The sequence below is a fragment of the Pseudopodoces humilis genome, chromosome 2, assembly GCF_049639895.1.
Source record: "Pseudopodoces humilis isolate 2021_Gansu_Grassland_sample_001 chromosome 2, ASM4963989v1, whole genome shotgun sequence".
In the NCBI taxonomy this organism is placed as follows: Eukaryota; Metazoa; Chordata; class Aves; order Passeriformes; family Paridae; genus Pseudopodoces; species Pseudopodoces humilis.
This window is the reverse complement of record NC_142201.1, coordinates 24,219,874-24,234,678: the sequence shown is the minus strand read 5'-3', so window position 1 is coordinate 24,234,678 and position 14,805 is coordinate 24,219,874. Positions and strand designations below refer to the sequence as shown.

The 14,805-nt window shown below is 39.5% G+C and overlaps 1 protein-coding gene across 1 annotated transcript in view; it reads left to right on the top strand.

Annotated features, from left to right (window-relative positions):
• ANKRD10 (ankyrin repeat domain 10) overlaps positions 1-7,649 on the top strand; it is a 37,397-nt gene extending 29,748 nt beyond the window's left edge. Inside the window, exons 5-6 of the mRNA XM_005516601.2 lie at positions 3,023-3,118; positions 5,995-7,649. Coding sequence (XP_005516658.1) covers positions 3,023-3,118; positions 5,995-6,461 — 563 coding nt within the window. The 3' untranslated portion in view covers positions 6,462-7,649. The remainder of the gene's footprint in view (positions 1-3,022; positions 3,119-5,994) is intronic.
• Positions 7,650-14,805: the final 7,156 nt, after the last annotated feature.

Below are 14,805 nucleotides of genomic sequence, written 5' to 3'. Positions count from 1 at the left end.
AAATTGAATGCTGAAGGGTTTCGCAAATCAAGAGGGGTTATGTCTGTAAATTAACATACCCTAAGTTTCCATGATTGTTTTCCAATCTTACATAGGGGTGTAAGACCAGAATGAATCTTAAGGTTTCCTATCCAGCCTTGTATGTTGAGGGTACTGCTGCTTTGCCAGCAATGATAGAATAGTACAACCTAAAGATATTTTTTGGTAGCTCTGTGTAGAAATCTTTTTTTAGAAACACTTTGAGTAACATGATTGAGGAGAATTGCCTTCTTCTGTTCTATTGGTCATCCCACTAAATTCTTACTAAAAACAAGGGAGTAATTCTGCACTTAAACCTCCTTTTTCCTGGTGATGCTAAAGAATATTTTTCTTTAGTGTCAAGAAAAGGGCTTCGTGTCTTCATTGAAAACACTTTATTCAGTTAAAGTTCATGTTCTAACATAAGTGACTTTCAGTGAGCCAAAGAGAAAGGGCTTAAACAGTGCTTAATTCCAGATAGCAAGGGGGGAATGGAGACCTAAATCATGTTTCTAAATATGACATAGGCAACATAAATCACATCAATATCAACACTACAATTTGTTCAGTACTTGCTGTCCAAACACCACGTATACATACCAGGATCAGAGACTTTAACTGGATACTTCCTGGCCAATTATAAACAGGATATGTTGCTTCACATAGCTGGTCTAAATGATAAATTTCATTATGGAGAAGAGTTGCTGTGCAATTAAATAAAAGACTTCAGAAATAAATATTTCCTAAGTAGCTAAATAGAATAGGAAAACTTGCCCAGTACACAAGTGTCTATAACAACTGCAGAAAGATGTTTTCAGTCCATTGATCTGCTACCAACAGGCTCTGCTTGAAGTCAAGTTAACTTACCTTGCATTTTGAAGAGCTGCTCCATCTGAGTGTTCGTAAGCAGCTGTCTCTTTCAGAATATGCCCCAGACTAGTCAATAGGCAGCATTTCCCCACAATGTGGGGAAATGGCGTTGTATCTGCATTACCTTTCACTGTACAGAGTTGGTCCAGTACCTAAGTTAGATTGAGCAAATAAACAGTGCTTGAAGTGAACAAGTGCTCCTGAGCAATTACAGAAATGTTGGAAAGGCAATCCACGTAATTATTTAAACTGAACAATATGAATTTTTAAGACCTTCACAAACAAATGCAAAAGCTTTGGTGCTTTTGCTTGAAGGTTTTTGGAGTAACTAAGAGATGCATTGCAGCTGTGGGAGCTGCAGTTTCTAATCTGACATGTTTGCCCTCAAAGACATCAAGCATCAGTAATAACTATTGCATTGATGTAAAAAGTCTCTTGCACTGGGAATGAGTCAGTGTTCCTGAGGCATTTTGGTAAACAACAGAGCTGAGCAATGAGTTATCAGTACATCTTTGTGCTTAGCTGGCTTTTTTACAGAGCAAGCCCAATTTTGTGTTAATTTTAAATCCTTACTAAAATCACACTGGTCTGTTGTCCTTTAAAGACTATTTGCACAGGAGATTCCAGATGTTCAGAGAGTGAAGCCAGCCTGTATTTTCAGGGAAAAGTCATGTTTTGATGGCCATACCACAAATTTGAACAATCACTGCTTTGAAACTACTTGCTGAGACAGCATATGTCCCTTACAAGAACCTGTAAGCAGTGGAGTTGAGAGACGATAAATGCTTAAGGTGTGCTTTGCCCTGGAATAACTAAACTGGGCAGTGGATGGGCATTACTTGTAATTGTTTATATGCACACAGGTGTATCTGCTAGCAGGTGCATAGTATTAAAAAAAGCCTTAAATGTCAAAATTAGGTAATGCTGATACATGATAACACTGTGATAGAAACTAATTACTCAAGGGTAATTAACAGAAGTAAATTGGTGACCACTTTCAGAATATATGCCAAATAATTTCTAATTTTTACTTAGAAACATAAAACTGGATTTTATGTCCATTTTTCTGGAATCAGTTCCAGGAATTTCATCCTGCTTCCTGGGAAGGTCAGCAGAGGATGGTGCACAGGTTCAAAGATGCTGATGATGCACACTGGGCCAACTGGTCACACAGCTCTGTTCATGTCAGTCATCATCCTGGCCCCTGTAGTCCAGCCCTCAGCAGGTTGCCTTGTGCTCTGTGATGGGTGTGCTGCTTACAGCCAGCATCTTTGGTGTCACGAGTCTCAGCACATGCTTTAGGTGTTCTGTGTGAGGTGTGATGGAGGCCATTCCTGAAACTGGACCCTGGAATTGGCCAACATGAAACTGCACTTAGATATTACTCAAGATGATTTTTAAAAGTTCCATCCTGATTTAGGGTAATTTGAAGCCTTCTGATCCAAGGGCCATGACGTCATTTAAGCCCTCAGTGATCTGCTTGGCCCTGGAACACTTCAGGGCTTAAGGTTCTTTAAAAACAAGTGGTTTATGAAAATTTTTGTTGTGCCCAAGGTAATGGAAGCTGAACTGAAGTCTGCCAAAACAGGCATTTATAACATAATATTAAGAGTGTGTGCAGTGAGTGTAGAAAAGTGTGTTAATGTCAGTGTTTGAGCAGGGCAGGGCCTGCTGGGATAGTAGTGGAGCAGTGCTCCGGGTAGGTACAAGAAGTAGTAGTGAAGTCAAGCCCCTCTTGCTTATTAAAGCATTCCCCCCAGCAGTCTAACCACTTGGCAGCTTCTGTCAGAAGACAGTTCTGCTTATTCAGCTCTTGAAGAGATCCCTGGAGCAGTCGGTGTGGATATGGGTGGATTACTGGGACCTGACCCTTGGGAGTGAAAAAGGAAGCAGTCTAAACTGACAATAGACAAATATGTTTTGGGCACATCTCCTGTAAAGCCTAGATAGAAGTAGCTTAAATTTCTCTCCAACTTTTTGTACATCAGACTAGTAACTTTAATATGTAAGTGCGTAAGTCTAATAGGTACCCTGGTAATTATGTTTTGCTTTAATAATCAAAAGTTCTCATCTTTTTGTTGGCTGAGTTTTCAAGTGGGCACTAATGACTAAACATGACTTTTTTTTTTGTCAGCTTACAGCTTTGATGGCTTAATACCAATGCTGAATGGAGGAGCTGAGGACGATGCTGACAATATGCACGTTGATAGAGAGTTTGCTGTTGTATCAGGTGGGAGTGGACAGTTTGCTGTTAGCTACAACAACATTCAAATGGTTGAAGACACCAAACAACAGGAGAGTACTTCTGTTGGACCAAAAGAAATTGAAATATACACTGTTTCTGCAATGCAAACTCCTTGTCGTTGCAAGAATCAATATGCTTTTTATTTTTAATTTAAGTATAAAACTTAGTCCTTTATTTTTGCACATTGTTGTCTGGAGTCTTGAAAACTATTGTATTGCTGTAACACCCATTATATTGGGGGTTTAGTAGGTATCAAAAATTAGCTGTTTCATGCAATGTATTGTAATGGTGAAAGAGAAGGTTTATTAGTAATTTCTTAATATTTCAGGTAAACAGAAGTCCACGATGGCTGTTTCACTTTTAACCTGAGGCTTGTATTACGTTGTGCCTTGCTTCTAGTTGCTAAAATTTTGAGTTAAAGGAAATTCAGAAATAAGTTAAATTACTTGTTTAATTTTGATTGAGTATATAGTAATAAGACTTGATAGGGAAACATATCCTAGCTTTGAAAATAACATGTTGTGACAAAACTATATTCAAAATAGTACAATAAATATTATAGAGAATAGTCTAGACATACACCCTGTGTTCAGAACTTGCTCAGACACAATGGCATAAGTGCAGGATCCTGCTGTGGGGTTTCTTATGTAAATAGAAGACCAGACATCACAGGTTTAATCTACTATTTGGAACTAGTCAACCTGGGAAAACAGATTTTGTTTTTTGTACCAATCGTCATGAAACAATCAAAATGTTACTAGGATTGGTCAGTATTAATGCTCTAGATTTTTTTAAGGGCTGCTTAATCAAGATGCTTGTGGTAACAGGATGTGTTTAGAGTTTGATTAAAACTGCCTTGGGTCAGCCTTTTTTGCACTTTGTAGGTTAAGACATGGAGTTACTACAATAGTGCATTATTGCATTCAGAAATTAATTTCCTATTTATCAGTTTTTTCTGCCAAAAATATGTGCTTTGTACCACAGATCCAATTCAACAAAGGGAATGATAAATAATAGATATTTTAATATATTAGGAATAAATATATACATATATATAGTCAATACTTTAAAAGTAGACTATATTTTCCAGTGATAATTACTAAGTGTTCTTATTTATGTAAAAATTAGTTTCTTTCATAAATATACTATTACTGTATTACTATAGGTGCTCATTTTTAACCGATAATAACATTCTATAATTATCACTAGAACTATTCATTACCTACTTTTGCATATTAACTAATAGAAGTGCCAGATTTATTAAATTTGATTTGGCAAAACCAGCCTATAACGGTTTCTTCTGAAACAGTAAAAATTTGCACTTTACAGTTAATAAACACTGTATGAAACTCCTTCTGTGCGTTTTCATCACTGAAGTACTAACTTTGATGTCTTGATGGGTTTGTGGGGGTTTTTTCCACTTTTAATGAGAATTCATGGTTAGTGAGTTTGGCTGATGTGGGTATTTTAACTGACGTTGAGACTAAACAGGAAACTCCAGTTAGTACATCCAGGGAGTTGCAAATTGGACACATTTCTTGTGTAACTTACATGGTGTCTGTAAAGTATCAGTGTTGTAATTCATACTTCAAATAACAGCCATGCAAACAACTGAGAGAGAACCAAAACTCCAGATTCTTCCTTGTCAGACAGTGGTACTCATTATCTGTCACTTAAATGGGAACCCAGTGTTTTACAAATGTGGGAAGTTGCCAACAGACTAAATTAACTGAATTAATTTGCATACATGCAGTAAATGCAATCCTGTTTGCACATGGGTTTATGCATTCATGGAGACATAAACACATGTGCATGTATCCAAGGATAATCACAGAATGTAAAATCTTTAAATGTCACCACATAGCTCTGTAGTTGCTATGTTTGCATTGCTCATCTTTACCAATATAGACATAAATTATATTTTAAAGGCAGAATATACCATGCATTTTTTGTGCTAGTACTTTTGAGTACCACTGCAAAAACATGCATTTCAGACAGGCTGATGAAATCTGTTCATGGAAACAAAACCTACTGTACTAATTACTAGCTTCAAAGGGGAAATTGCTTTGGAACAGTTGTCAGTAATTTTTGCATGCACATTTTTAGAATCTTGTTTCCTACTACTATTTTTTAGTCTTCTGTGCATTCTGCTGTTGCTATTGTATGGCATTTTGCATGTGGGCTGTACACATGCTATTATAAACATAGCATTAAATACAAACCTGCCCAGTATGTTATCTAGCAAGCTGCTAGGTACATTGGAATACTTTCTGAATAAAGGAACATGGAAATTTTTTTATTTTAGCCCCCCAATGTAACATTTCTTTATTTGACTTACTTCAGTGTGTTCTGTGTTGTGAGAGTTAAAACTAAAAAGAAAAAGAAAGCCACCGTTAAATTACAACTGAAAAATTAAAAAAAAAAAACCCTTCACCCTCTCACAGATACTCATTTTTTGTATATATGTAATCTTCCATCCCAAGAGGGCATTACAGTTAAGGTGGAAAGATCACTTTTATTCCACCCTTGAAAACACTGCCCAGAATGTTGTCTGTTGCACTTACTTCATACAGTTAAATGAAAAAAAAATAAAAATAAAAATGAGACGTTGACGTCTTTGCAAAGATTAATATAGGCATATTTTCCAAGCAAATGTGTATTTTCAACATAAGAATCCATGCCACAAACCTACTGGTCAGATCTCATTACTTGGAACTACCTACATTGTTATAAAGGAAGGATAGATTTATTTTCAAAGCTGTGTATGGAAACATTTTTAAGTAAGTTAAGTATAGTGGAGGCGTTTTGATGTATTTCGATTTATTCTTAATTGTTGGTGACAGGTGTATTTCTTAATGCAGATATGAATAGCAGTAGCTCCATATTGAATGCACTGACAAATGGATGTGCCATCAATGGACATTTGGATTTCACCGCCGCACAACAGCTCAGTGGGATGGATGCCAGGCGTGAGGAGTGCTTAGCATTAACACCTAACGGAGCAATTCCTGGAGTAACTTCTCCCAGTAGGCATCGAATTCATGCCAGTAACGGCACCGAGGAGCCGGAAAAAGCCATGAGTAATTCCACCGATATGTGTGGATCTCTCCACCTGAATGGAAGCCCGAGTAGCTGTGTTTCTAACCGGCCCTCATGGGTGGAAGACCCTGGAGACACTTTGCACTATGGACACTATCATGGTTTTGGGGATACTGCTGAAAGTATCCCTGAACTCAGTAGTGTTGTTGAGCATTCCAATTCTGTCAAGGTCGAACAGAGATACGACAATACTGTCCTAGGCACAATGTATTTGTACCACGGTTCCTAGATGAATGACATTTATATCAAACACATATTGAAATTGCTACCAAATGAAACTGGGGGGACAGAATCCTCACATAGCATTAAATTTGAAGATCGCAACTTGTTGCTATTTTTACACTTTGTTTATATGAAAAGTAAACCTTTAATTTGACGGCCTTATACAATAGTTGTAGTTTGTTGCATGTATGGGGCTTATTTAGTGATAAAATAGGTGCTGTCATGATGGAATGTTTATTGTTTTAATTTTTTTATTATGGAATGTTCTGGTTTTGTATTTTTTTTCTAAGCTTGTGAACACTATCTTTCCCTTTTTAGAGCTGTTTTCCCTTTTATTAAAAAAATGTTTAACTGAATTTTGTGAAGAAAATGTTACATATGTGCATCACTTAGAGGTAAAGGTTTTTCTTTCCCGTATCTTCTGCTGAAGCTGTGGTAGCAATATCAATGCCAGCTCTCACTATGCAAGGTTGAAAGTGGCAATCTTCTGGAGCTTCTCTGACTTTATAGTTTGTACATTTGTTTGGTATAGTTAGATGTTCATCTTTAAATTTTTCGAGCAAGTTGTTTAAAAGTGAGGAGACAAATTTGGAAGGAGTTGCTGTTTCACTTTCTGTAGCGTAGAAGTGCTTTTTGTTGTTGTTGGGCTCTTTGCATTACAGAGTGGGGAAGTGGGCTCCCTTTGTTTGGTCGCAGTTGGGTGTGCCTCAGGTTAGCTCTGTGGTGGGTTTCTTTGGCTTCTCTCCTTTGTATGTGTGCTTGATGTTTTACCATAGCTCACAGACTGGGGGCATGTTGGCACTGTTCTGCTTTGTATGCAGTTTAAAATTGCTGTTACTCGTTATAGAATTTGCCAAGTCAAAAAATTTTGAGTTTGACTGTCTTGGATATACATTTATTGTCTTTTTTTTTTTTTAACATAGGCTTTGAAAATGTAACGTTGTGTACTCTTTGGGCTATGCTCACGGAAAATACATTGTATTTAATGCTTAATACACAAATCAAAATTCATATAAGTGCACTATATGAGCACTAATATTATAAGTTGCTGCTTGTGTTATAAGTGAAGAGTGGGGAAGAATATGGTAAATGAGATAAGCCCTCTGAATTGTGTTGATTTTTTTGTTCTTGTTTAAAAAGGGACCTTTTCAAATTGGATTTAAACAAAAAAAATAAAGAAACATATTACATTGTATCTCAGTATTTTGTTTAGATGTTATTATTTTAGTGGCAAGTTGAGAAAGCGTTAAATATTTTATAAGCCACAATTCCCATAATTTTTCTCGGTGCTGCTGTGGAATTTCTTTTTGTCGGTATATGAAAACAGATGGGAACAGCCCAAGTTGTCATTGACTGAATTACAGAAACACAAACTGGATATTTGGTGAATGACAAGTTGCATCAGCCTTCAGTTTAAAAAGTACTGGGCTAAAATATTGCCTGTCTGTAAATAAAAAAAAATTATAGTCTCATTCAAACATTCCTAAGTGAAATGCTACTCACTGCAGAGAAGTCAGTGTTTGAAATAGCCTTTACACTCTACATGGTTCACTAGGCACAAGATGTTCACAGTGTATTCAGATTGAGAGTAGGACTGGGGAAAATTGACCAGTCCTTTTGCAGACCAGCAAAACTCCTCAGTGCCTTCTGGAGAAAAAAAAAAAAAGAAAAAAATTTTTAAAAAAGACCATTAGTGAAAGCTGAGTGTCACCTGGGATGGGCTGCTCTGGCATGCACATTTAACCCCCTGCTTGTGCTTGGACAGCTGCACCTGGGCCCTGTTTTCAGATGCTTTAATTTGCTGGTGTAGTGCCAGAGGAGTGTGTGCCATTGCCATTGTACTGGCACAAGACAGCAAGGCTCATTTGCTGTAGCACTTGGGTTTGGGGATCTTAAATATTTGCCAAGTTTGTTCCACATGCTTTCTTGTACTTCAGATAAATCAAAGCCGTTCATAATAAGCGCTGCCATCTTACTTTCATGGCTGTAAACTGATCTCTGGAGAGCTTGCTCTGAGTACAACTAAGTTGGCATATGAGGGTGTAATGTTAGGTACATAATTTTAGCATGATAAGATTTATACTCTGTTCATAAGGTAAGATTTTTTAAATCTGTGTACATTTGGTTTTCATTTGCTTGCTCTTCACACATTTTCACCTAAAAATACCTTGGAAGACATTGTACTTCAGATTCAAAGAGAGAACTTAGAGCTTTATTTTAAAAAGCACTTCCGTGCTTTCACATGTGTTCAGCCATGTGTTGATAGATTACAAGGTCTGTATCTGTTGTCAGGTCCCATTGAAGCCAGTTGTTAAATTAGGATTACATGGAGAAGACAAGTGAGGGCCATATGATGTAGGTGCACGATGTGTGTCCCCCAGATGTCTTCATCTACAGTTAATGTTGCAAAGGTAGAACTCTGTGACAAGAGTATGACTCAGGCAAGAGCTGACATGTATCAATTTTAAAACATTAAATATAAAGATGAGCATTCAAAGATGGCATTTTTGCAGGTGCTCTTTGAGACAATATATTTACTTACTGCAAAAGCCATCTAAAGTCTTGTTTTTAAATTATCCCATAAATTTTCAATAAAATATGAAATAGGGAATCACAGAATCCCAGTGCAGTTGAGGCTGGTGAATACATACCCAAGAGTGTGATGCTGTTGTCAGCCCATACCACATTCACAGGAAAAAAACTTCTCATGCTTACATAGAATTTTCTGGTCTTGTAATTTGAGATATGTGTGAGCAGTAAGTTATGAAAGTAATGAGCTCAGCAGATCCAGCTGTACCTCTGTGCTGAACTGGTAGGTAAAGAATTGTCAAGCACAGAATGAGTTCTGCCAGGTTCAGCTGTGTCTTTCTGTATCACAGAATCATAGGCTGGCCTGGGTTAGAAGTGACCTTAAAAATCATCTACTTCACACCTCCTGCAGTGGGCAGGTACATATAACTAATGATGATGCAGAGGCCTAATTTTTAAATATCTTGCTGTTAAAACACAGAAGACTTTCTGTGCTAGGGGTTGCTGTGCTTGGTAGTCTGAGGAGCCTGTCAGAGATCACAAACCCTCCTCAGGCCCAAGTTACCAAGTCTCAAGTTCTGCTGACAGCAGTGCTGAGCCAATTGATTGAAGCTGTGCTTTGCAATTCCTCAAGAGACTGCTGGGTTTTAAACACCTGGAGTTAAAGTCTCACAAGCTTTTTGCCTGCCAAGGACAGTTGTATTGTAGGACTGTTCATACTTGGGCCTTTTGTCCAAGTCTGGAATTTTCAAGATTTGCATCAAGGAAACATTTTTTTAGGTGTTGTTTAGTCTTACTCTTACCTTGGTTCTGGACATGGCTGTCCAAAAGCAAAGTTTTCTTTCCATCTGCCAGGTGTAACTTGATAGTACCACTGTGAATATGGAATTTGCTAACTCATATTCTCACCACCTTCATAATCTCTTTAGCTCTCAATTTTATGTGAAATTTCAGTTTATTTCTTTCTGGCTGATGCAGATGTTTTTGCCCTAATTCCCCCTAAATGTAGCTCCTTTCCTATTTTGTTTTTCAAAACCATTTGCAGAGTTCTGGCAAAAATACAAGTCAGTACAGATTCAGGCAGTATTTTGATACAGAATATTTCTGACTGAGTAGTTAAAATTAGCAACATTGGAAGAAGGGAAAGGGAAGTGTTACACTACTTCTTACGTAGTTACGGTCCTTAATATTTTTAACAATCCCTTGATTCCAAATGAAATCTAGTCTAAACTTCTAATGGTCATGAAGGAAGGCTTTCATCTAGGATGGGTATTAGGTGAAGATGAGATGTTGCTTGGCTTCAAGAGAGGTGCAAATACTTTCAAACCCTGTGAACTTTCCTGATTGCTGGTTTTGCATCTTACTGATCAAATCCTGTTCCTCGCTCCGGCTCTCATTTGGTAAGTTAGCAAAGGGCACTGTAACACAGTGTATTTTACTGTGTTAAAAAACTATCATCCACCTGCAGTCTGAGACTGAACCGCACTTTCCTCTTTATACCCAAGTTACAAATCACTACAGAGCTTCTGCCAATCTGATACAGATGTAATACATCCAAAAGAGGTGGCTCACAATACATGGAAATAAGTCCTGAGCAGGTAACACAGCCAGATGGAAAAAGGTTCCTTGCTGTTCCACACACTAGAGCCAACCTGTGGTTGTGTGGCCAGTCACACACACTAAACCTTGCACACATCACCTATTTTCTGTACTGCCACTTTCTCCCAGTCGGTGAAAAATCGCCTTCCCCCAGCACAGAACCGCCCAGTTTGTGTTTCCATGCTGACACAGGCGGTGCAGTGCATCCTTTATGAGCCCTGTCTGGGAATGTGAGGCAGCAGCAGAGGTCTGGGCAGCTGGACCACTCCTCCCTTGCTGGTTCCATTACATGGGACACACACTGCAGCAAAACCTGACAGATTTTCTCCACGCTGGTTACTAACCCAGTGAAATTCTTTTAATTGTGCTTTTAGGGGCCTTTGTGAAAAAAAAACCACACACACCTTCTCTGGCACTCTAATTTTTTGGGTTTGGGGTGTTTTGTGGGGGTTTTGTTTGTTTGTTTTTTGTTTGTTTTTGTTATTTGCCCCTAAATCCCAAGTATTCCTTCATATCAAGCTGCGGCTAAAATTAATTTCTTAATGTTCCAGGGTGGAAGTCCGGGATGCAATGTTTGGGGTCAGACAGCCTGGGGATGGAGCAGTGTTGTGGATGTCCTACAGGGACAAAAAGGAATAGAAGTGGCATCTTCCTGTGCTGGACAGTGCTGTGCAGCAATTAGGCCGAAGTGGAGTGGAAGATGGTACCCTGGGAACATCCCATTTTGCTGCTACTGCTGCAGGACTGGGGAATGCAGATTCACAGAACCAAAATCCTTGAGACCCAGCTGAATCAGGGGGAAAAAAAAAAAAGAGTCTTGTGTAAGCAGGATTTACTATTCCTGGCAACTGGTAACTACATTTCTGCTGCGCTGCTTAATGACTCCCAGACATTTCACACCTCTCCTTCCTTTCCCAGTTTCCTGTCTCATATTGGTGCCTGGTTGTTCACAGGCAAGGATCAAAAGAACTCTGGTTTAAGGCAGATGATTTATTTTTAAAGCTTATCTGGGTTTCATTTTTTTTTCAATACAGAGCAATAATTTATAAAAGAGCCATCTACTTCACTCTGTTATGAGCATTATTAATATACAGTTTAAAAGCTTTACCACTCTGAAAATCAGACCCCACCCCCCAAAAACAATAATGAATGTTTCCTGTGGTATGAGAATGAAAGCTGGGCATCATCTTTCTCACCAGAAAGGGTTGATGAGTAACTTCTCTTTGCTTCCTTGAGATGGAGCTGCACATAAAGGACTTGATAACCATTTCCAAATCAGTAGGAATTAGGCTCAACTGACTGAAGTGCAGTCAGGGGAGACACACATTTGACACTGACGCAAGTGCCCTGGCTTGATCACTAATATGAGCAGTGTTCCACAAGGGAAATATCCAAGTACTTGAAGCTGAACACAAAATTAAGTTGCATAGTCTTAATTATATTTCTTCTTGCCAGCTAGAACTGTAAGTTAAAGGAGAAAAATAAGTTTGTCTGAGTGTCTTTTGCTGCAAAGGCAGGATGTAATCTTATTGCAGAGGAAATACCACATATTAGTAGAGTTCTCCTTTTGATGTTACTGAAAGGTCAAGTGCTGTTTGTTAGTGCTAGCTGGTAGCTCAGTCTCACCAAAGACACTTATGCTTTCCTGTGGAAACCACAAACTTCATAGTGCCTGTGGTTTTTGCCAGGTTTTGTATGGGGGAGGAGAAATTGAGGTTTGTTTCTTTTATTCTTGTTACTAAAAGGTGTTGCGAGTTGGATTGTCAGTAGCATTAGCTACCTAGCTTAAAACCTGACTTTATTCTACTTCATGTTTGACACATAGTATATACAAATATTTTCTAAAAATCAGCACCAAAAAGACAAATTATGAAAATCAGGCAGGCACACAATGTAATAAGAACAAAGCAAAAATGCATGATGTAGAAAAGCACTTACTTAAATGGTAGTTCCTGAGACCAAGGAATTCTTCAATCATACTATAAGATGTCCAACCAGAAAATCCTATAAATTCTAGGAAGTATAAAATCCTTGAGAATTTTTTTATATAGAGTACATCTAATAAAATGCCTAAGGATTTATTTATTGGACTACATGCATAATTCATATTTCAAATCTGCATTTTCAGCTGAAATTCTAGTATTGATAAATCACTGAGGTGTTTTCCATTAGCTGATGGGTTGGACACTGTTTCACTAAAACTGTCACCATTTGCTAGGCAGATCTTCACTCTTCATCTCAGAGTATCATCCTGCAGGATGTACAGGTACAGGTTGGCATTGCTGACAGTAATCAAGTACAACATTGCTGATCACCCCCTTTTTTGAATGCACAGCAATTCTCTACATGAGCAGTGCTGTCTCCATCAGTAGGGGCAGCTGTCCTGCTCCATCTGGTAGGTGGCAGTTTTACAGGAGCCAGAGTATTCCAACCGCTCTTTTGGAGCTAAAGAATCACCATTATCCACACTGGTGTGAAAAGGAACGAGGATCTGAACTACAGTGGCAGCACCCACATTCACATTTTCAAGGTGCCTGCAAAGCCAGCTTTTCCTAACGTGGCCAGCCCCTGCCCCTCATCAGCAGGGTGGAGTTGTGCTAGACCTGCCGCGTGGCCTGCGGGGGCAAAGAGCTGGAGGATGAAAGGTTCCAGATGGAAGGAGAGCAGCAGTGGCAGCATGGCCCTCACACCTGGCAGATCCCTCTCCCCACCAGGACCAGCAGCCCTCCCATCCCTGGTGCCAATGGGAACGGCACAGACTTGGCTGCAGCAGCCCCGTATTCCTCAAGCTGTTGTTAAGCTGCTCTGAGCAGCACTGCACGGCCCCAGCCAGATGTGTTCCAGCTGGATGCTCTGCAACCAGGTTAGCGTGGCACCAAGCCCAAAATAACAAGCCCTATTTATTATGTCTTTGGTAGTCTGCCTGAGGTTAAGCCTGCCATGACCCCAATAGTAAAAGGCAGAACAGCTGAGGGAATAATCCTGCTCAATCCAGAGACTGGAGAATAAGATCATCCCTTGGACTCAATCTGCAGAGTGGAAGAACTGAGTTATGCACAGGTGACCTCTTAGACAGGTCAGCTGGGTAGTGTGAGACTGAAGACATGAGCATGATTCCTCTTTTCATCCTGAAAGAAGTTCAGAAAACAGCAGCTCCAACATGGAGAGGCAGTAATACTGAGATGTTGTCTTTTCTCCTCTGTGTTCTCCCATAGGAATCTGTTTGAAAATATCAAATGCTCTGAATGTTACAGATTGTGTCCCACTGTGATTATGTGCAAGAAAAAATTTGATTTCTTATACATTTAAGAACAGTCTTCCTCCACATTGTGCTCCTGTAATATGTCAGTCTGAAAAAAAAAAATCCCTTACCTCAGATTTCATTTTAAGACCCCCTTCTGACTTCTCAGTCAACACAAATGTGTAAGACTCCCCATCCATCATTACACTGTTTATTGTCTGCAGCCCTGAGTTCCTGGATTCTCTGCTGCTCCCTGAGGGTGTGCAGAGCTTGGGCAATACCCTAAAACTGAAAGTGAAGAGGCACCAGCAAAGAGAGAAAGAAACCAAAACTGATTATTCCAAATCTGCTAGGAAAAAGAAAGCAAAACAAGGAAAAACAATACTTAGGATATCAGACTGCAGGGATGGAGGTGCATAGCTCACAGGAGGAGGGAGAATGGGAAGGAGGTCTCAGTCCTGGAGAGGGCTTCCTTGCTTTGTGGAAACCGAAGCGCTGCAGGAAGACTCTAGAGTGAGAAGCAGATTCCACATCCAGTTTCCCACCTGGAAAGGATTAACTGGATCAAACAGGACTGAAATAGAGGACAAGCAGCTAGGGGGTTGGAAGAACCCTTCCAGCAGCTGCTTTGTCCCTCTGTCCCTTCCCAGTGTCTGAACCCAAAGGTGTGCAGAACCACTGGCTCTTCCCAGCAAGATGCAGCACAGCTCCTTTGTCACTGTTGCCTGCAGCAAGCAGATGTTCCCCCACCCTGCCTGGGGCTGCTAGCAAGGGGCAGTTCCCCTATTCAGCAGAAGCCACAGCTTCCAGGAGACAGTAGGTGGTTTTTTGTGGCAGATGAAAAGCAAGCTTCAGTCACTCCCATAATTTCCACTCCACTTTCAAGGAGGTGTGCTGGTGCAGCGAAAACAAAGACCCCTCTCAAATGGTGAGGGGAGTAAATTGGGGGACAGTTGTGAGAACAGAATAAAGACAACAAACA